Here is a 17940-nt window from a genome sequence, read left to right on the forward strand (position 1 = left end):
GGCGCTGCACCATTGTTCTCCGCCCTTCAGGAAAGCTGGCGATGTCCTACACGCCTATATTGCTGCAGATTACCTGTCACTATAGAATAACGGTCAGGTTGTGGGTCGACCGCGGCAGAAATGTTTTCCTTGCGGACCTTGCGGGCTCTGCCGGCATGCCAGGCAGGCCGATCCTCCCAGATGGCCGTTGTCAGGTAAGATAAAGCCGGCAATACATAGGACTAATGCGGATGTTTGTTGGTCCTGGAGGACATTCCTTGCTTCCTGGTTGCAATGCGCAGCCAGTGAGGCTCCTTTTATTCTCAAATGATAAATATGCCGTGAATCCTATCAATTGTAGGTTCGGCGGCGTCCGCACGGCCCCGGCGCGGAGCATGGCGGTGCGAAACTCCAACCAAGGTGCGCTGTTTTAGGGGCGGATTATGCGCTTCTTGGCGCTGTTAGAGCGGGGAAGATGCTATTGGGGGTGGGGGTGAGGCACTGCACGCTGGCCTTGGGGTGGGGCGAGGCGAGGGGAAATGCCTTGCTGGCGCCCGTCATTCCCGTCCTTCCCACGCGCTCGCCACGGCACCCTGCACCTCATAGAATCCATGCCGCCTTGCACAACTGATGAAAGCAGACATGGAGTCTCGCACCACGACTTCGGACGCCAAGGCGGAGCACGCGGCGCAGCAGGCCGCCGCTAGCAGCAGCAGCAGCAGCAGCAGCGGCGCCAGCTCCAGCAACAATAGCAACAGCAACAGCTCGAGCAGCAACAACGCCGGCAGCGCGGGGTCATCTGGGTCGGACGGCGACTACGTTTCGGCGTTCGGGCTGCGCATCAGCAAAGACGACCTGCTCACCATTGCCCTGGCGGTCGCCATCTCGTACGGGATACGTTCCTTCGTGGCCGAGCCGCGTTTCATCCCCTCTCTGTCCATGTATCCCACGTTTGACGTGGGCGACCGCCTCATTGCGGAGAAGGTCACCTACCGCTTCATCAGGTACGCCTCCTGCCTCCTGTGGCTCTGCTGCGGCGGCAGAGGAAGGGCGGCGCAAACGCGGACGGGCACCGTTGACTGCGCCAGCGGCCAGCCAGGGGGCCAGCCATGTTACGGCCACCGAGGGCACCCCGCATCCATACATCCACACATGGGGTGGCCCAGTCGCACTTTGCACACGGGATTACTGCCGCTGCAGGGAGCCTGTGCCGGGCGATGTGATCATCTTCCACCCGCCCAAGGAGATCTCGCCGGAGACGGGCCCGCTGGGCTTCCTGGCGGATGACAACGTGTACATCAAGCGCGTGGTGGCGGTGGAGGGCGACACCATTGAGGTAAGGGCACGGCGGTGCGGGGAGGGGGAGCAGAAAGGGGTTTGCGTTTGCGGAGGGGAAGTGCGCTGCACTGCGCTGCACGCTCCCCGGGTGTGCACGCTGGGCTGGGGACGGAAGAGGTTATTTGCCTGGAGCCGACGTGCTAGTCACAGACGTGCTCATCCCCCCTTGCTCTCTTGGGGCTGGCAGGGAGGCTGGGGGTGCGGTTTGAGGAGCAGGTGGTGGGAATGGGCGCGGGGGGTGGGGCGGGGACCTGGGTCGGCTGTGCATGAGGGCCTGGGACTCCAGGGCAAGGGTGCCTGGCAAGCAGCGGTGAGTTGTGAGGGTCGGGACCAAACATGCTGGGGTTGGAGGTGCTGGCGATGATGATCCGGCTCTTTTACTTTCCTTTTCCCGAAGCTGAGGGCCCTTCTGGGGTCCGGCGCGGAGACACAGCCCGATCTGAGGCCACATTGCAAACGACGAGCATGGGTGCGGGTACGGTGCGGTCACTGCGCGGCCGGCAGGGACAGGCAGAGACAGGGACAGGCCGTGACTGACGAAAAAGGTGCATGGTGTGTTGAAGGAGGTCGTTGATGACTCGGCTCGTCTACTTTCCTTTTCCCGAATCTGAGGGCGCCACAAGGTGCCTGAAGCGGACAAGCAGCCCAATCTGATTCCTCTGGGCTGCAGGCTGCAGCTCACTAGCCAACCCAACCTAGATGCATCACGTTATTGCGTTCCAACACAATGCTTACGCGGCAAGGTGCAAACATTCGGATGGCCAGCCTCGGTGATGACTCGCCCTGATTTACTTTCCTTTTCCCGAAGCTGAGGGAAACCGTTGCGGAGAAACATGGCCTGTCTGAGAGATGCTCCGACACGCACGCAATTTGTTTTACACACCCAACCGCACCGCCGCGCAATACCGTCCTGCACTTACAACCTGACATACCGGTGCCGTCGCACGCGCTACCCGCAGGTTCGCAACGGGCGCACGTACGTCAACGGCGTGGCCCGCAGTGAGCCCTTCATCGCGGAGAGCCCGCTGTATGAGATGCCCCGGCTGCTGGTGCCGCCCGGCGATGTGAGTGTCCGGGAGCTGTACCGTGCGGCCGACTGGCGTGTCCGTGGCCGCCCCTTCTTGCAATACCGCAGCATGAAAGGTTTATTCCGTACTCTTAGGTTTACTGCTCCTCCCGCGCTACTCCCTGCGCACAGGTTTTTGTGATGGGTGACAACCGCAACAACAGCTACGACAGCCACCTGTGGGGGCCGCTGCCCAAGGAGAACATCGTGGGCCGCGCAGTGGCCAAGTACTGGCCGCCCTGGAAGGCGGGCGGGCTTGACGACTACACGGGTGAGCCAGGGCTCGATGTTGAGGGCAGGCTAGGTTGTGCGCGGGGGCTGAAGTTGGGCGGCGGTGCTGCGTGGGATGGGGGAAGTCAGAGGGCAGGCCAGGCCAGGGGTGCACCGACCGCAGCGCATCGACCGCAGCCCATAAGACCATGCATCATGCGCACTGCCATTATTAACTATCTTCTTGGCGCATGCGCAGGCGTTCTGGCAGCCAGCACGGGGCCACAGCAGGGGACAACCGCCAAGGCTGCCTCGTCATCTTGAGTGAAGCGAGAATGCGATGTGAATAGTGCAGCTGGATGCCGTGTGGTGCGCCTAGCCCTTTGTAGACGAACTGTGATGTTAGCGGTGCTGACGAGAGGTGAGAGTCCACGCTTGTGCGTGCAGGGCTGGAGAGGTTGTGCGTGCAGGCTTAGAGAGGCTGAGCGGGCTGAGAGGGTGCCGTTGCGAGAGACGGGCGTTCGGGAGTGAGGGATGAAGAGTAAGAGATATCGGCGCGTCGTGACGTCCTGAGGTGCGCAGATCGCCATGGGTTTGCCCAGTATGTGCAAATGCGAGACGCCCGTATGCCCTCAACCGACCGATACCCGGACAATCCAAGACACCCCAGGCCGCACGCACGCACGCCCAACACCGGCCCCGCCGGCCTCCCACGCAACACGCAGTTGGTCTCCAGCATACGTTTGGGCGTATTTCATTCAACTTTAAATGAGTTAGGGCCGCACGGCGTCTCATGCTGAGAATGTTTGTGCACAATTGAAGTCATCGCCGGTACAAATGTAGGCGCCCGAAGCCAGCCAACCAATGCGCGCCTAAGGCACCCGCTAGCTTTCACCGGGCCAAGCTACATGCGTGCATTTGTTGGACGCCACGCTGCCACGCCTCGCTGCCACAACACGACATGTATGTACGACAACATGGTCGCTCGCGTGTTTTTCTTAAATTCGTGGCCCCACGCCTTGCACCTCATTTCCCAACCTCCCTTACCCTTCTAAATTGTTTGTTATCTTGTTTGAAGTAGAATTTGACGAGCTACACTCTTAAGTCTCGGCGGCGTTTGGTTCCATTGACTCGAGCCTTCACAGCACCGCCCGTCAGAACCGATTGTAAGCTAACGCGTCAAAAATGATGCTGCACGCTACTGCTCCCCTGACCGGCAAGGTAAGCCCGGAGGTCTCGTTGATTGAACGAGTTTCGTCGCCCCTACACCGTCGCGCGTGCATTTGCCGTGTGGAGTTTCTTAGCATGCATGTCGTGTACCAAGCGATGATGTCTGCCGCCACGGTCCCATGCTAAGAGGGTGCTCGCGCGCCATGTGCGGAACCCTCGTGCTTCTCCGCAGGCCGTTGCCTGCAAAGGCTCTCGTAGCGTCCCTTGCGTCGCTCCTCGCACGACAGGTGCGCAAACTATGCAAATTGACTAGGTAGCTTAACACTGTCGGAGTGCACGTTTGGCCTCTGCGGCCGCATGGCCTCCTTGTTTTTTGTAGCCTTTCGCACTCAGAACAGGTTATTGTCATACACCATACGATAGTGCTACAACTGGGCGTTTCAGCCGAAGCATGCTCCGCGACCTCCACCTGAAGGGTGTTGCGCTGCCATGCTTGCTATCCCGCGTCCTGCCGTGCAGCTCGCCGCCTGCCTGTCGCGCGCGCCACCAGCACCGAGAGTGATGAGATTGCTCTGCTGGAGAAGGCCCTGAGCATTGCCAAGGAGCGCGCCGCCAAGGCCAAGGAGGTTGCTGCTGCCCCTCCCGCTACTGCCGCCGGCGGCTACAGCGGCCCCGGCTTCACCATCAAGACCTTCAACGCCATCTCGCCCGTTGGCCTGGAGCGCTTCCCCGCCGGCAAGTACGTGGTCAGCGGCGACGACGCCAAGCTGCCCGCCTCGCCCATGGCCATCATGCTGCGCTCGCACCAGCTGAAGCAGGAGGAGGTGCCGCCCACCGTGCGCTGCATCGTGCGCTGCGGCGCCGGCGTGAACAACATCCCCGTCCCCAAGATGACGGAGCTGGGCATCCCCGTGTTCAACACGCCCGGCGCCAACGCCAACGCCGTGAAGGAGCTGGTCATCTGCGGCCTGCTGCTGGCCAGCCGCGGCATCCTGGAGGGCAACAAGTACACCGAGGAGGTCATCTACAAGGAGGAGAACGTGAGTGCCTGGGGGCTGGGGCTGGGGTTGGGGCTGGGTTCCAAGTGGCAGGCAGTTTGGCGTGGGGCGTGCGCGAGCGGCTTGGTCTAGGCTTGTGCCAGGTGCGCGATGCGGAAAGACCCAGTCCCTGCTGCGGAGGCGCACGGCTCTGTCGCAGGGACTGCCGTATGCAGTGCCGGGCTCGAGGAGGACCGGGTTGGTGATCACTGCGGGTCCTCATCTGGGGCAAGAGCCCAGCGCTGGCCGTAGAGCTAGTTCAGCACCCGCCGTCCTTACCTGCTCATGCTGCTTCTTCCGACTCCTCAGATGGACTACGACAAGGTGGCTAAGCGCATTGAGAAGGACAAGGCCAAATTCGTGGGCTGCGAGATTGAGGGCAAGACGCTGGGTGTGGTGGGCCTGGGTGCCATTGGCGGCCGCGTGGTGAACGCCGCGCTGGCCCTGGGCATGAAGGTGGTGGGCTATGACCCCGTGCTGTCGCTGGACGCCGCCTGGAAGCTGCCCGGTGACCGCATGGCGCGCGCAGAGAGCCTGGAGGACCTGCTGAAGGTGAGGGGTGGAAGGGAGCGGCTGTGGGGGTGGCGGGGCGAAAGGAGCGAGGGCAGGGGCACATGGAACGGGGTCTGGAGCTTGGTATGCTGGACATGGGACCGGCGAGGGCTGGTGCGACAGCGGGAAGGGAAGGCCCAGCCAACAGGAGACGGCGGGAGAGTTGACAGCCACGAAAGCAGCTACAGCAACTACTTGATAGCGAGTCAGTGACTGACGTGTGTGTATGTGTTTCGCCTCCAACAATCAACAGGTGTCGGACTACGTGACCGTGCACGTGCCGTACATCAAGGGTGCCACGCACCACATGATCAACGGCACCAACCTGAAGCAGTGCAAGCCCAACGTCAGCTTCCTGAACTTCTCTCGCACGGAGATCATTGACGGCGAGGCCCTGCGCGACATGTACAAGGCCGGCCGCCTCACCGGCAAGTACATTTCCGACTTCGCTGACCCGTTCCTGTCGGGCCACCCCAAGCACCTGGTCATTCCCCACCTGGGCGCCTCGACCGAGGAGGCTGAGGACAACTCGGCTGCCATGGCTGCGGAGACCGTGAAGGACTTCCTGGAGACCGGCACCATCCGCAACTCGGTCAACTTCCCCCAGGTAAGGCCGCGTCTTGCAACGAGGGAGGGGAGGACTCATGCAGGTGCAACGACCTTGCGGCGTTGATATCACGCTGGTCCTTGCGATGCCTCGGTGCTCGTAGGCCATTGGTGGCAGTGGGGCTGGTGTTGATGCGGTCACAGGCCGTGTGTTTGACCTGGCGCTGAAGCTGTCCCTTCCTTTCTAATGTCCCTGGTGCAGACCGTGCTGGACAAGAAGCCCGGCCACATTGGCGGCCGCCTGTGCATCGTCAACAAGAACGAGGCGGGTGTGCTGGGCCAGATCACCACCTTCCTGGGCACGCAGAACATCAACATTGAGCAGCAGATCAACACCTCGCGCGGCGACATCGCCTACACCGTGCTGGATTTCGGCAAGGTGGAGGACCCCGCCGGCCTGCAGGCGGGCCTGGCCAAGGCCTGCCCTGCCATCATCTCGTCTCGCTTCATCGGCAACGTCTTTGACGATGAGCTGGGGCAGCCCGGCACATACTTCTACGTCAAGTGGGCCAACAGCGCATAAGCGGCTTGCTCGTTTGCCAGCTGGGGCGCACCGTGGCTGCGGCCTCACGGGATGGCGATTTCGGGCAGACAGCGCTGGTGCAGGAGCCGTGCGGAGCATGGCTGGCGTGCAGCGCAAGCGGTCTAGTGGCGGCTGCGGGCGCTGGGAGCATTGAAGAGCCTCGATAAGCCTCAGTATATTACATAGGCCTTCTTCGATATAGGCGTCCGGTGAATGGTCTGCAGGGAAGGGCACATAGGCCCCCAGCTACCCTTCCAATTACAGTGTAAGAGTGACTTAGTGATAACATTTTGACGGTTGCGAGTGTCTGACTGCTTTGACAAGAGTGGCATGCGCGTTCTGCATTATACGCATGGCTGACCCTTCACTTGCGCCTTGCGGCTACTGTTTACCACGGTGTGACAAGCGTGGATCCGTTCAGGCGTTACTGATACTCAAGCTGACACAAGTGACCGTTGCGTTGCGGATTGGCGTGTGACGTATAAATGGTGGTAACGGGGTCCGATTGCAGGGCTAGGTGTGTGTGTTGCCTAGAGGGCTGCACACGAATTCTTTGGAACATGCGGCTTGGTCCCGTTCGGGTTCCTGAAGAGTGCAGGATTTCGATAAAGCGGCCGCAGGGGTGCACTCCTCAGCGGCCGCATGTGCGCGTCGATCATTGGTGCCCGATTCTTTCCAGTGTAAATGCACTGCCTGCAAGCAAGTTGCGGTGGCAGGTGGCAGGTGACGGCGCTATGCCAGGGTGCCATATGGAATCGCTGGACATGATGCTCAGGTCGCGGAGGGCTTGAATACCAGCTAGGAGCAATTGCGCAACGACACGGGACTCGCGGGTGTGGGGTGGGGCGGGCTGGCCAGGGCTGACCGTGTCAAGCCAACATGCCGAGCCCCAATGTGCAGAACCGCCGGCCTGAACATATGCCGCCTTCAAAGTGTCCCATGGAACATTATTACAACAGTCAGCCCGCGCAGCATACAGAGGAAAGGACGAAAGCGACCGGCCTGGCGCAAATTTAAACTTCGTCTACTTCGATCGCAAACCCTGTTATGTCATAACGGCCGCATAGCTGTGCACGTATCACGGGCCCTTAGCTGCAAGAGCCAGAGGCTCTCCGGGCCAGGAGAGCCATGTTGCGTGGAATTCGGGGTTGGTTGCTTGGCGAATCAGGTGCGTACATTTCAGCCGACAAGAAAGCATCTGAACACAATGATCAACACAAGCCGTCGCCGCTTGTCGCTTGTCAACGATCTCATAAACGCGCGCTGACATTTGCTCCTTCACAGGCAACCAAGCACCTGAACAGCAGAAACAGACTGTTGCGCAGCCTCAGGCCCAGCGACAGGCGCATGCGCCGGCTCAACAGCTGCGCCAGCCGCAGGGGCCTGCAGGTGCGCCTGGGGGCCTACCGGCGCCCGGCCACATGGCTGCGACAAGCCCTGGGCCCCGATGGGCCGGCTACAGCGAGCCCAACCCCGGCGCCCCGGCGATCCCGGTGTCGGACGTGGGGCCCTCCTACCTGGTGTCGGCCCGCAAGCTGAAGCGCCCCGCCAGCGAGCTGCAGGCCGACGCCGGCGCCCTAGCAACACAGAACGCCCAGCAATTCGTATCCTCCAACTTCACGCCAGCGCCGATGGCGCGCCCCGCGTCCGCCGCCTTCGACGGGACGGAGGTCCGGCCTGCCAAGCGCCACGCAGCCTCCGTGGGACCCCACACTGGCCCATGGTGGATGAAGGCAGGCCCCGGCGCGCGCAACGGCACTGGTGCCGGCGCCGGGTCAGGGGGCGCCTCGGGCGTGGTGCCGCCGCCGGGCACGCTGGGCGCCGCCGCGGATGCGCAGCGCGGCGGGGGCTCACCGCTGGGCTCAGTGCTGCGCCTGGGCGCCAGCAGCAGGCTCGGCGGCGCGGTGCAGGGCGGCGCGGCGCCCGACGCTTCGGGGGCTAATGTCGCAGCTGAGGCGGGCGCTGCGGGTGCGGGCGGCGCGACAACGGATGCCGGCCGCGCGCAGTGGTCGCGTGCGGTGCGCCTGTCGGCTTCCACCATCCGGCCTCCCAGCCATGGCTACGGCTACAGCGTTGGCTATGGGGCCGCCCAGCAGCAGCAGCAGCCACCTGCCATGAAGAGGTGCGTGGAGGGGCTTGTCCGCTCCCTCATCATTTCACAGTAGCGCCTACCGTACCTGAGGAGCTAACTCACGTTTCACCGTGCTGCCCGCATCCTGTGCTGCAATCAACAACCTGTCTACCCACCCGTACCCACCCGTTGCTCCTGCCGCCGCGTCTGCATGGTAATTCACCACCACCATCACCACCACCACCACTACCGCCACCACTACCGCGACCACAGGCGGCCGCTGAAGCGCTGGTACGAGGGCGATGAGGAGGGCGCGGACGACGACGTCCTCGAGGTGGTGCCCGGCGCCGCCCCCGCCCCCGCCACCACAGCAGCCGCTCCAGCACTGGCCGCACCCAGCGGCGGCCTGTTCGGTCAGGCGGCCGCAACCGCTCTGGCGCTCGCCACGCCGCCGCCGGCGCCCAAGCCCGGAGCGGGTGCAGGCGCAGCCGGCGCCGCAGGTGCAGCCGCGGGCACGGGTGCGGCGCCGACCTTCCCTGGCTTCAGCATGGGTGCCGCCCCCGCGGCCCCCGCAGCCGACAAGGCGGCGGCCGGCGAGCCCTCGGCCGCCGTCAGCGCCAAGCCCGCCGCCACGCACGGCGGGGCCGACGCTGCCAAGGCGGCCGCGCCGGCGGCTGGCAACCTCTTCGGCAGCCTGGCTCCCTCGGCGGCGCCTGCTGGTACGGGCTCCACGCCCGCCGCAGCTGCTGCAGGCGGCGCCGCCACCTCCACCACCCCGGCCTTCACCGGCAGCTTTACGTTTGGAGGCGTCACCCCCACAGCGGCCACGACGCCGGGTGCGTCGGCTGCCAGCGGCGCGGCGGCCTCGGCCGAAGCCGTGCCGGGCGCTGCCGCCGCACCACCCGCCGCCAGCCCTGCAGCGGCGTCCGGCACGCCCACTACGGCCACGGAAGCCACCATCAACGCAGCTGCGAGCACCGCGGCCGCACCGGCCGCCACAACAAGCTTTTCCTTTGGCGGCGGCGCGTCCCTTGCGCCGGCGGCGACCGGCCAGTTCGCGTTTGGCGGTGGCAGCACAGCGCCAGCGGCGCTGGCAGGGGGTGCGACCGCAGCCACAACACCCGCGGCGCCTACACCCGCGGCGCCTGGCGGTGCAGCGGACGGGACAGCCGCAAGCAACAACACTGCCGCCGCCGCAGCTCCTGTAAGCTCCACGCCGGCCGCCGCCGCCGCTGCTCCTGCAGGCGCCCCGGCTGGAGGCTTCACCTTTGGCGGGGCGTTGGGCGGGGCTGCCAATCTGTTTGGGGCGAAGCCCGCAGACGCTGCGCCTTCTGCGTCCGAGGACGCGGCTGCTAAGCCTGCCGTGCCTCTCTTTGGCGCCCCGGCTGCTACCACTGCCCTCGGCACGGCGCCAACCAGCTTCACCTTTGGGGGCGTGGCGGCATCCGCCCCGGCGGCGGCGACAGGCACGGCCGCGGCCACCACCACCGCTCCGGCGGCCGCCCCGGCCCTGAGCCTCTCCTTTGGCAGTAGTGCGGCGGCGCCGACATCCGCGGCCGCATCCGTGGCGGCGCCCGCGAACCCGTTCGCCGCGGCCACCGCTGGCAGCACGCCGTCCTTTAGCTTCGGCGCCGCGCCGCCCGCCAGCACCACCGCGCCGAGCACCGCAGCCGCCATCGCCGGCGCCAGCGCCAGCACAACGCCTTCGGCATCGGCGCCGACGTCGCTGCCCGCCTTCGGTGCGCCCGCCAGCGGCGCCACAGGCACGCCCTCGTTCACCTTTGGCGGCGGCGTGCCGGGCTTCGGCGCGGCCGCAACCACGGGTGCTGCGGCTGGCACGGCCGGTACGTCAGCAGCGACCGCGGCGCCTGCAGCCGCCGCCGGCAGCGCTGCACCGGCAGCCCCGGCCTTCGCCGGCTTTGGCGCTGCTGCAGCTGCAGGTGCAGGTGCGGCTCCTGGCACGGCGGCACCGGCACCGTCCGCGGGCGCGGCTCCGTCAACCGGCTTCACGTTCGGCGCGGTGGCCCCAGGGGCACCTGCCGGCGGCAGCACGGGTGGCGCAGCGCCCGCGGCGGCCGCGGCTCCGACGTCCGGCTTCGGCGCTGCAGCTGCCAGCACGACACCTGCGCCCGGAGGCACGCCCCTGTTCGGCGCAGCTAGCGCGTCGGGCGCGGCGCCTGGTTTCGGCGGCTTCGGCGCGGCCGCGGCCGCGGCCGCGGCCGCGCCTGCCGCCGGCTCCACGCCTGCTGCCGGGGCTGGTACGGGCACCCCCATGTTCGGGGCGACACCTGCGCCCGGAGGCACGCCCGCGTTTGGAGCTGCTACAGGCAGCGCGCCTGCCTTCGGCACCACCCCTAACTTCGGTAGGTGCCTAGTTGCTTTTGCTTGCTGCAAGAGGTTACTGTCGGTACCCATGTGTGTGTCAGTGTGCTGGCTGGCTGCTCGTAATTGCCCTCGCAGCCTAACTGTCCCCGGCACATTTCATGACAGGCGCTGGCGCGGCGCCCAGCGGCGGGCTCGGAGGCGCGGCCGCCTCTGGCATTCCGGCGTTTGGTGCGGGCACTACACCATCCCCCGCCTTCGGAGCCTCCTCCAGCACGCCAGCCGGCACGACCGGCACCCCTGCCTTCGGTGGCTTCGGCGCAGGTGTGTCCTTGCACATGACGGCTGCTGGTCCATGTCCATACTGCTCCTGTCCGCCTCCTTGCAATCCTGGGGTTTATTCATCGTCTTTGTCCGTTCTTGTGCCCACGCACACCAATTCGCCCATGCTTGTGCCCTCGCAGGTGCCTCCCAGCCCGCGGCCTCCGGCTTCGGTGCGGCCGCCGCTGCCTCTCAGCAGGCAACTGGCGCACCCGTGTCCACCGCCCCTGCCAGCACTGGCTTCGGCGGCTTTGGCGCGGCTCCTGCGGCCGGCAGCGGTCCTGCATTTGGCGCCGCGGGCTCTGGCTTCGGCGCGGGCGCGCCCACCGGCAGCACGGCGGGCTTCGGCTCGAGTGGCGGCGCGGCACCCACAGCCGCCTTCGGAGCCACGGGCGCGGCTGGCGCCGCGCCGACGCCTGCGTTTGGCGTGACCCCGGCATTTGGCGCTGGTGCACCTGCCGCTACAGGCGGGTTCGGTGGCTTCGGTGCAGGTGCGGAGCGTCTCATGAGTCCGGACTTGTGTGCGTGATTTTGCACAGGGAAGGTACCAGGCACCATGCTAGTCGGTGCCTTGAATCTCCTTTTTGCTTATGTTGCTCAGCGTTTGCCTGTGGCCCTGTAGGAGCGTCCAAGCCGGCCGCACCGACCTTTGGCGCCGCGGGGCCCACGTTCGGTGCCGCTCCGGCCCCGGCCGCCGGCGGCTTCGGCGCCCCAGCGGCGCCCACTCCGGCTTTTGGATCTGGCGGCGGAGCTGCGCCCGCGTTTGGCGCATCTGGCTTCGGTACGTCGCCAGCTGTCGTGTCCTCGCAAAGCTTATCAACTCGTCCTTCGTCATGTTCATCTGATGCGTGTATGACTCTTGATGTCACTGTCGATCTTATCAACGTCGATCACATGGCCTGGCGCGCTCTAATCACGACGCTGTACCCGTCCTCCATTCGTGTGCAACACCTGCAGGCGCGGCACAGCCCGCGGCTCCTACCCCCGGCTTCGGCGCCGGCGCCTCGACGGGTTTCGGCGGCACCAGCTCTCCCGCCTTCGGAGCACCCGCACCCGGCACAACAACCGGCTTTGGCGGATTTGGAGCGCCCGCCGCCCAGCCGGCGCCGGCCGCTCCCGCGCCGGGCTTCGGCGCCGGCATGCCTTCATTCGGCGGCGCCGCGCCGGGCTTTGGCGCGGCGCCGGCGGGCCCAAATTTCGGCGGCGCGGTGCCGGCCTTTGGTCAGGCGGCACCGGCGGGCGCACCCGTGTTTGGCGCGGCGCCGGCGGGTGGGGACGGGTTCAACATGGGCGCAGGCGGTGGCGATCGCCGTCGCGTGACGGCCTCTCGCAACAAGGGCCGGCGATGAGGCCCGGGGTTGGTGGCTGTTGCCTAAGATGTTGGAGCATGGGCGGGCAGGGCATAGTGATTCATGCATTGCGTTAGCAACGTGAGGTTGGTTATTGTTGCGGGAGCAATCGTACTTTCCCAAGCGTAATGGCTGGCTCAACCTTTGCGCCTAGGGATGCTTTTCACGTGTTGGTAATAAAGCGCTTGTGTTGTCCGCGGTTTTTCCTGAGAATGGTGGCCTGCTTTGACGGTAAGGCCTAACACACTCGCTGAAGCTGCCGCGGCGACCAGCGTCACTTGGCGTCAAGCCGTTGTGAACGGTTGTATGGGACGGCCTACAGCAACATCGTTGTGCGCGGGACGCAAGCGAGAGAGAAGCAGGATTGAGTGGGTGCCAAGGGCGGGACCCGAGGGAGTGGGGTAGGGGCGTAGAAGGCACCAGATGCTCAGCTGGTCTGGTAGTCGAGATTCCGGTGAGAGCGCGCAGCGAGCTTAGGCTAATGTGAAATGCTTCGTGTGGCTGCTGAAGAATTCGCCAACGTCTCTTGTGCGGAATGTGTTGCCAACGTAGAATGTCATGTGCATGGAAGGCGGCACAGTCGGTTTGTCAAGGGACGGCCGGCACAGGGTAGCGCTCGTGGTGGGCTTAGCTGCAGTACAGTCCGGTCGTACCTAGTAGTACGGATAGCAGCAGCGTTAGCGCTTTGCTTGGCGGCCAGTAAAGCACACGGCTAGCTCGAACCGGATCAAAACTGTAAACCGACGAAACTGCCTGTCCGCTTCACGACGCCTGGTGATGCTGGCCGGGGCCGTTACAGTAGTGGGGCTGTGCTGGCTCCTTGCCGCCATGCCGCCACACTGGCCCAGCAGGCAAACCCGTGAGGCAAACCCTTGTCTACTGCATCCAACAGTTCCACGTTCCCTGTTCTAGATTGGCGCTTAGTTAGTTCCCCTGGACACCACCAGCCACCGCTCGCGCGTCAGCACTTGAGTTTGCAAGCGTTGGCTTCTTTGCTTCGCACCAATCCAATGCAGCGACTTGAATATATCGCCGCGCCATCGCCGTCCAGCGCCGTCCAGCGCCGTCGCAGTACCCAAACGTCTCAAGCTCCTCACTTGCGCCGCTTCCGCCGATCAGATGAGCCTGCAATGTCTCTGGGTATCTGGAACCCGCGCTCCCGCATACGCACCACCAGCTCCTCAATAAATGGGTCCATGTCGCTAAATAAGGACTTGTAGGCTAGGAGCGCGTCACGCAGGTATCGCACACGCGCCGCCAGCGTCAGGAACCTGTACGGCACGGAGGCGCGACGCACACACGTGCACACATACACACTCATGGTTGGAACACAATACCGTACCGTGCAGCAAGGGAAGACGGTGGGCGCCCGCACGCACGGACAGCACGTATACCCAAAGAGGGGCGCACTTTCGGGCCGTGGCCCTCGCACCGTTGTTAGGATAGCAAGCACTCACCTCACGGCGAAACTCTGTCCCTCACGGATCATGTGTTGGATCTCCTCCGGATACACGGAATCCTTGTGTCGCACGGCCTGTGAGATACAGCAATCCATAGGGCTTCCCAAACAGGCAATGGCCTCTGGACTTCGGAGGCGCACCCGGGCACACACATGGTAGTCGCACGCAGCGTAGGTGGCCCGGCAGTATGTGTCGAGGCATTGCAGAGAGGCCACACGCTGCTGCCATACACATCTAGCCACAGTCCCAGGCGCACCTGAACGACATCATAGATGTCCTCCCTGCCTCGAGATGTTGTGTTCCAGAACGGCACGAAGTGCACATCCGGCTTCAATGACCTGGACGCAGCGAAAGAGCAGTGGGCAAAGCGCTTAGTTAGCGGCGACTGCAAGAGGAAATAATGGGGGAGCCAGTTATGGGAGCCGCGTAGACACTCCAGCCCGTGTATGGCGCTCGGCCCAGGCCTCAGGACACCCGAGCAACTGGCCCAGATCTCACGACACCCAAGCAAGTGGCCTTGCCCGCCGTGCGCCGTGCAGCAACATGCATGTCCTTCTCCGCTTTCTTGCACCCTGCATCCTGCCACATCCGTATCCTACTGTTCCCACTGTACCACACTGCACCCCGGCCACCCGCCGCCGCCTGCACCACGCACACCTCGACCCCCGTCCCGTGCAGCACCTGCTGTAGTGGGCCAGGAAGGGCTGGTTCTGGAGCAGGACCAGCGAGTTGGTGTGCAGCAGCTGCGAGCCAGCATGCATGCACGGGGGTATCCGTTGGGTGCGGCGGCGCGCGGACGACAGAGGGCTCCCACAGTGTGACGGGACGCAGGCAAGCCCATGCACTCCTCCTCCAGTCCTGCCGCCCGTAGAATGTTTTCTTATGCAACACCGTACTGGCCCAAGGCGGGCGGGGCGATGCTTGCAGCCACCCACCATGTCCAGACGGAAGCTAGCAGTGTGGCCCTCGAGGTGGATGAGGTACCTGTGGGTTGAGCAGTTGGCGCGGTGCAGCGGCAAGGCTCGGTGGGAAATGAGCTGTATGGACATAGCAGGTTACGTAGGCTTGCATGGCTAACAGACGGGCCAGCACCACCCCTCATCACTTACTTGTAGTAGGTATGGTTGGCGAGAGGCACCGTCTTCATGACTGGTGGAGCCTTGTTGACGCACTGTGCAGGGGTAAACGAGTAACCAGCATGTCAGGCAGAGTGAATGTCCGCCCACATCCGCCGCCCACATCCGCCGCCCCCACCCGCGCATTGTGCAAGCACCCACCGTGCTGACGCCCTTGTACGGCGCGGTCAGGGCCACATCCAACACCGACTGGCCCCGCCCCTGGTCCTCATCCTGTATCATGAAGCACGGACAAATGCAAGGGCGTGCAGGATGCAATGCACTGTGGTACCATCCATACGCATGCACTTTGTGTGCGACAGTCACGCTCGCGTAATTGTATGTCCCCCCAAGCAAGTAAGCTTATACCGGTACTGGGCAACACACGCACCCGCATGGATAGATACGCCAGCCAGGCACGAGTGCAGGGCGTTTCGCACTCAGGCTTAAACTTGCCAAGCCTGGGACAGAGCGAGGGGGTGCAGGCTTTGAGGGCGTGTGGCGTTTGGGTCACTGAGCCCGCGTGGGCGGGAGGGAAAAGCCAGGCCACAAACGTGTGCATGTTTAGTAGTTACAAGGCGGTGCGCATGCGGCGCTGCGGGTGGGGAGGTGCAAGGCCCTTGAGTAGCTCCCTGACCCACCACCAGTTGCTGCAAAACGGTGTCCCCCTGAAGAAGGCTGTAGAGGGTTGGATGTGTGGCGCAGAAGGATCAAGAAGGGAGCACACCAAATTAGCCGGCATGCAAAACCCATCCAGAAACCATACTGCACTGTACATGTGGGCGGTGAGTCTTGCTCCTCACGTCCTCACCAGTCCTCGCTCCTCAATGTGTCACTCACCCACATCCTTCTTGAGGTGCCAAGGGTACTGGTAGCTGGACCTTGCAACGTAGAGGAACTGGGGAATTAGGATGTCTGTGTCGTTGCCTGTGGCCGCGTCCACCGTCTTAATCAGGCTCAGCAGCGGCGCGCTGCAATTCCTGCCCGGACCACACCAGCGCGGCCTGAGGGGCAGGCAGGGGTGTCAGAGGCTGAGGAAAGCGCAACGCGAGCCGTGCGTGTGTGCTTGTCAGAGGTTTGCAGCAGGTTTGGGGCACTGAGCGACCAAAGCAGGCTCGGGGCCATGCGTGGGATGGCAGGGGCTTGGCTGGTTTTGGGGTTTTTGTGCGCTTGCACGTGCAGACTGACGGTACGTTAGGAGCACGCACGCACGCGACAACAATGCTGCTGGTGCTGCTCACTGGTTGTCCTCCACGTTGTGCACAAACAGCACATCCGGCAGCTTCAAATCGCCGCGGTCCAGCAGCGGCTGCAGATGGTTGTAAAAGGCGTGGATCTGCGGAAGCAGCGACAGGTAGAGGAGGGGCGGGGTGCACCACATGCACCGGTAGGTCAAAGATAACTGCTGTCGTCAGCCAGCCGCTGTCCGCACGCGCGTGTTGCAACATATGCACTACAAATCGAGTAGAGGCATTTCGTGTGGTGGGCTGCTCTCGTGCTGGTGTGGGGAAGGCCTGCTAGCGGATTGAAGTCTCTCATTGTTGCCCGGCTTCCCTGGCAGCACTACGCAGGCTTGGGGCCATGGGCACCCTGCTGCTTAAGCGTACGACCATGCGGCCGCTGCCAACATACATGCGCCAAGCGCACTGTACCCAACCACGCACCCACACACCTGTGGTGCAGACGAGTCCGGCGGGTACCGCCGGTGGGGGTCTTGAGCGAAAGGGTAGTAAATCTGATTCTGTGATGGTGGGGTGAAACACATGTGCAAACACAGGTGCACCGTGGGGGTCGGGGGCTCGCGCTGCTCTCGCCATTGTAACACGCTACGTACGGGGCCGTCGTGGGTCGCCCTCTGCCCAGCACGCCTGCCAAGCAGCGAACCATCCACAGCTGCGCACTCCGCGTCCCGTCGTATGCCTTTCTTGTTCCCTTGATGGGAGCAAACTCATAAACAATTGTCCGCACCTTGTATATAAGCACCAACTGATGCACGGCTTTCAGGTTATGCAGCCTCATCAAGTCATCGTACAACTGCATTGCGGCGTTGGCCTTGAGCGGGGCCCGCTGCCGCCAGTAGGCTATGTCCGCCTCCAGGTTTTCCCTGCGAGCATGCGCAGGACCTCCTTTTGGCGCTATGTGAGCACATCGCCCTCAGCGGTACCCTGTTGCACCACTGCTGAAGGTCAGAGGAAACCCTAGAACCCTAGCGTGGCTGGACCGGCAATTCGTGGCGATTGATGGAGCGTCTCTGCCAGCCACACCGTGCCCGCGCGCGTCAGCCCAGTTAAACACACGCTGTGCAACGGGAGAGCGTCAAGCATCTCGCACCCCGCAGCATCCAGCCCGACGTTTCACCTCAGATGCTGCGCCCATTCGTGCTCAGCGGGCTCCAGATGGCCGACCGGGACCTCCAGCAAATCAAAGAACGGCTTTACAGTTTTTGGGTCGATCGCTGTAACCACCTTCGTTGAAAACAAAAACAGGAACATCATCACGAGTACCATTGTCTCTTGCTTTCCTCTAGTATAGTTCTCTACCGATTGACACGTCCGAAGATAAAGGCTTATATGAAGAAACTAGCACCGCTCCTTGTCCAATGGCTCGAGCGAGAGCGGTGGGGAAGCGGTCAGTATGGCCAGTCGCAACGGTCAGTAAAAAACAACAGTGCGATCACTCCCTTACAAGGTGGCATGCAATGGGAATTACCAGGGATCCTTAATATTGCAACGGGCGGATGACGGGCTACACAATCTGCTTAACCGCTGGCACGACAGGGTTCCCGAGGCTGAAGGCTGCTGGAGGGCGCCTTCAAGCAGCG

At 63.7% G+C, this 17940-nt stretch overlaps 4 protein-coding genes across 4 annotated transcripts; 3 read left to right on the forward strand and 1 right to left on the reverse strand.

The window, feature by feature from the left end:
• The first annotated feature begins 67 nt into the window (after positions 1 to 67).
• On the forward strand, positions 68 to 3591 carry CHLRE_07g344350v5 (uncharacterized protein). Its single transcript, XM_001692376.2, has 7 exons — positions 68 to 194; positions 341 to 399; positions 620 to 983; positions 1180 to 1315; positions 2277 to 2381; positions 2516 to 2654; positions 2853 to 3591. The coding sequence occupies exons 1-7, from the start codon at positions 181 to 183 to the stop codon at positions 2915 to 2917; spliced, it is 882 nt and encodes a 293-aa protein (XP_001692428.2). The 5' UTR covers positions 68 to 180; the 3' UTR covers positions 2918 to 3591.
• Positions 3592 to 3639: 48 nt separating this feature from the next.
• CHLRE_07g344400v5 (uncharacterized protein) lies at positions 3640 to 7411 on the forward strand. The gene is made up of 6 exons (XM_001692377.2): positions 3640 to 3814; positions 3996 to 4050; positions 4283 to 4803; positions 5110 to 5352; positions 5606 to 5959; positions 6161 to 7411. The coding sequence occupies exons 1-6, from the start codon at positions 3779 to 3781 to the stop codon at positions 6479 to 6481; spliced, it is 1530 nt and encodes a 509-aa protein (XP_001692429.2). The 5' UTR covers positions 3640 to 3778; the 3' UTR covers positions 6482 to 7411.
• A 48-nt stretch (positions 7412 to 7459) lies between these two features.
• Positions 7460 to 13295, forward strand: CHLRE_07g344450v5 (uncharacterized protein). Its single transcript, XM_043064425.1, has 7 exons — positions 7460 to 7649; positions 7766 to 8603; positions 8826 to 10915; positions 11043 to 11198; positions 11339 to 11686; positions 11818 to 11976; positions 12153 to 13295. The coding sequence occupies exons 2-7, from the start codon at positions 7903 to 7905 to the stop codon at positions 12542 to 12544; spliced, it is 3846 nt and encodes a 1281-aa protein (XP_042922993.1). The 5' UTR covers positions 7460 to 7649; positions 7766 to 7902; the 3' UTR covers positions 12545 to 13295.
• Positions 13296 to 13325: 30 nt separating this feature from the next.
• CHLRE_07g344500v5 (uncharacterized protein) lies at positions 13326 to 17829 on the reverse strand. Its single transcript, XM_043064426.1, has 14 exons — positions 17478 to 17829; positions 17088 to 17223; positions 16792 to 16860; positions 16361 to 16455; positions 15960 to 16123; positions 15761 to 15797; positions 15511 to 15580; positions 15282 to 15353; positions 15114 to 15175; positions 14940 to 14988; positions 14686 to 14747; positions 14261 to 14342; positions 14002 to 14078; positions 13326 to 13815 (listed from the first exon to the last, which is right to left on the reverse strand). Exons 1-14 carry the CDS (start codon positions 17624 to 17626, stop codon positions 13638 to 13640), a joined length of 1302 nt encoding a protein of 433 aa, XP_042922994.1. The 5' UTR covers positions 17627 to 17829; the 3' UTR covers positions 13326 to 13637.
• Positions 17830 to 17940: the final 111 nt, after the last annotated feature.

The sequence above is a fragment of the Chlamydomonas reinhardtii genome, chromosome 7 (genome assembly GCF_000002595.2).
Source record: "Chlamydomonas reinhardtii strain CC-503 cw92 mt+ chromosome 7, whole genome shotgun sequence".
In the NCBI taxonomy this organism is placed as follows: Eukaryota; Viridiplantae; Chlorophyta; class Chlorophyceae; order Chlamydomonadales; family Chlamydomonadaceae; genus Chlamydomonas; species Chlamydomonas reinhardtii.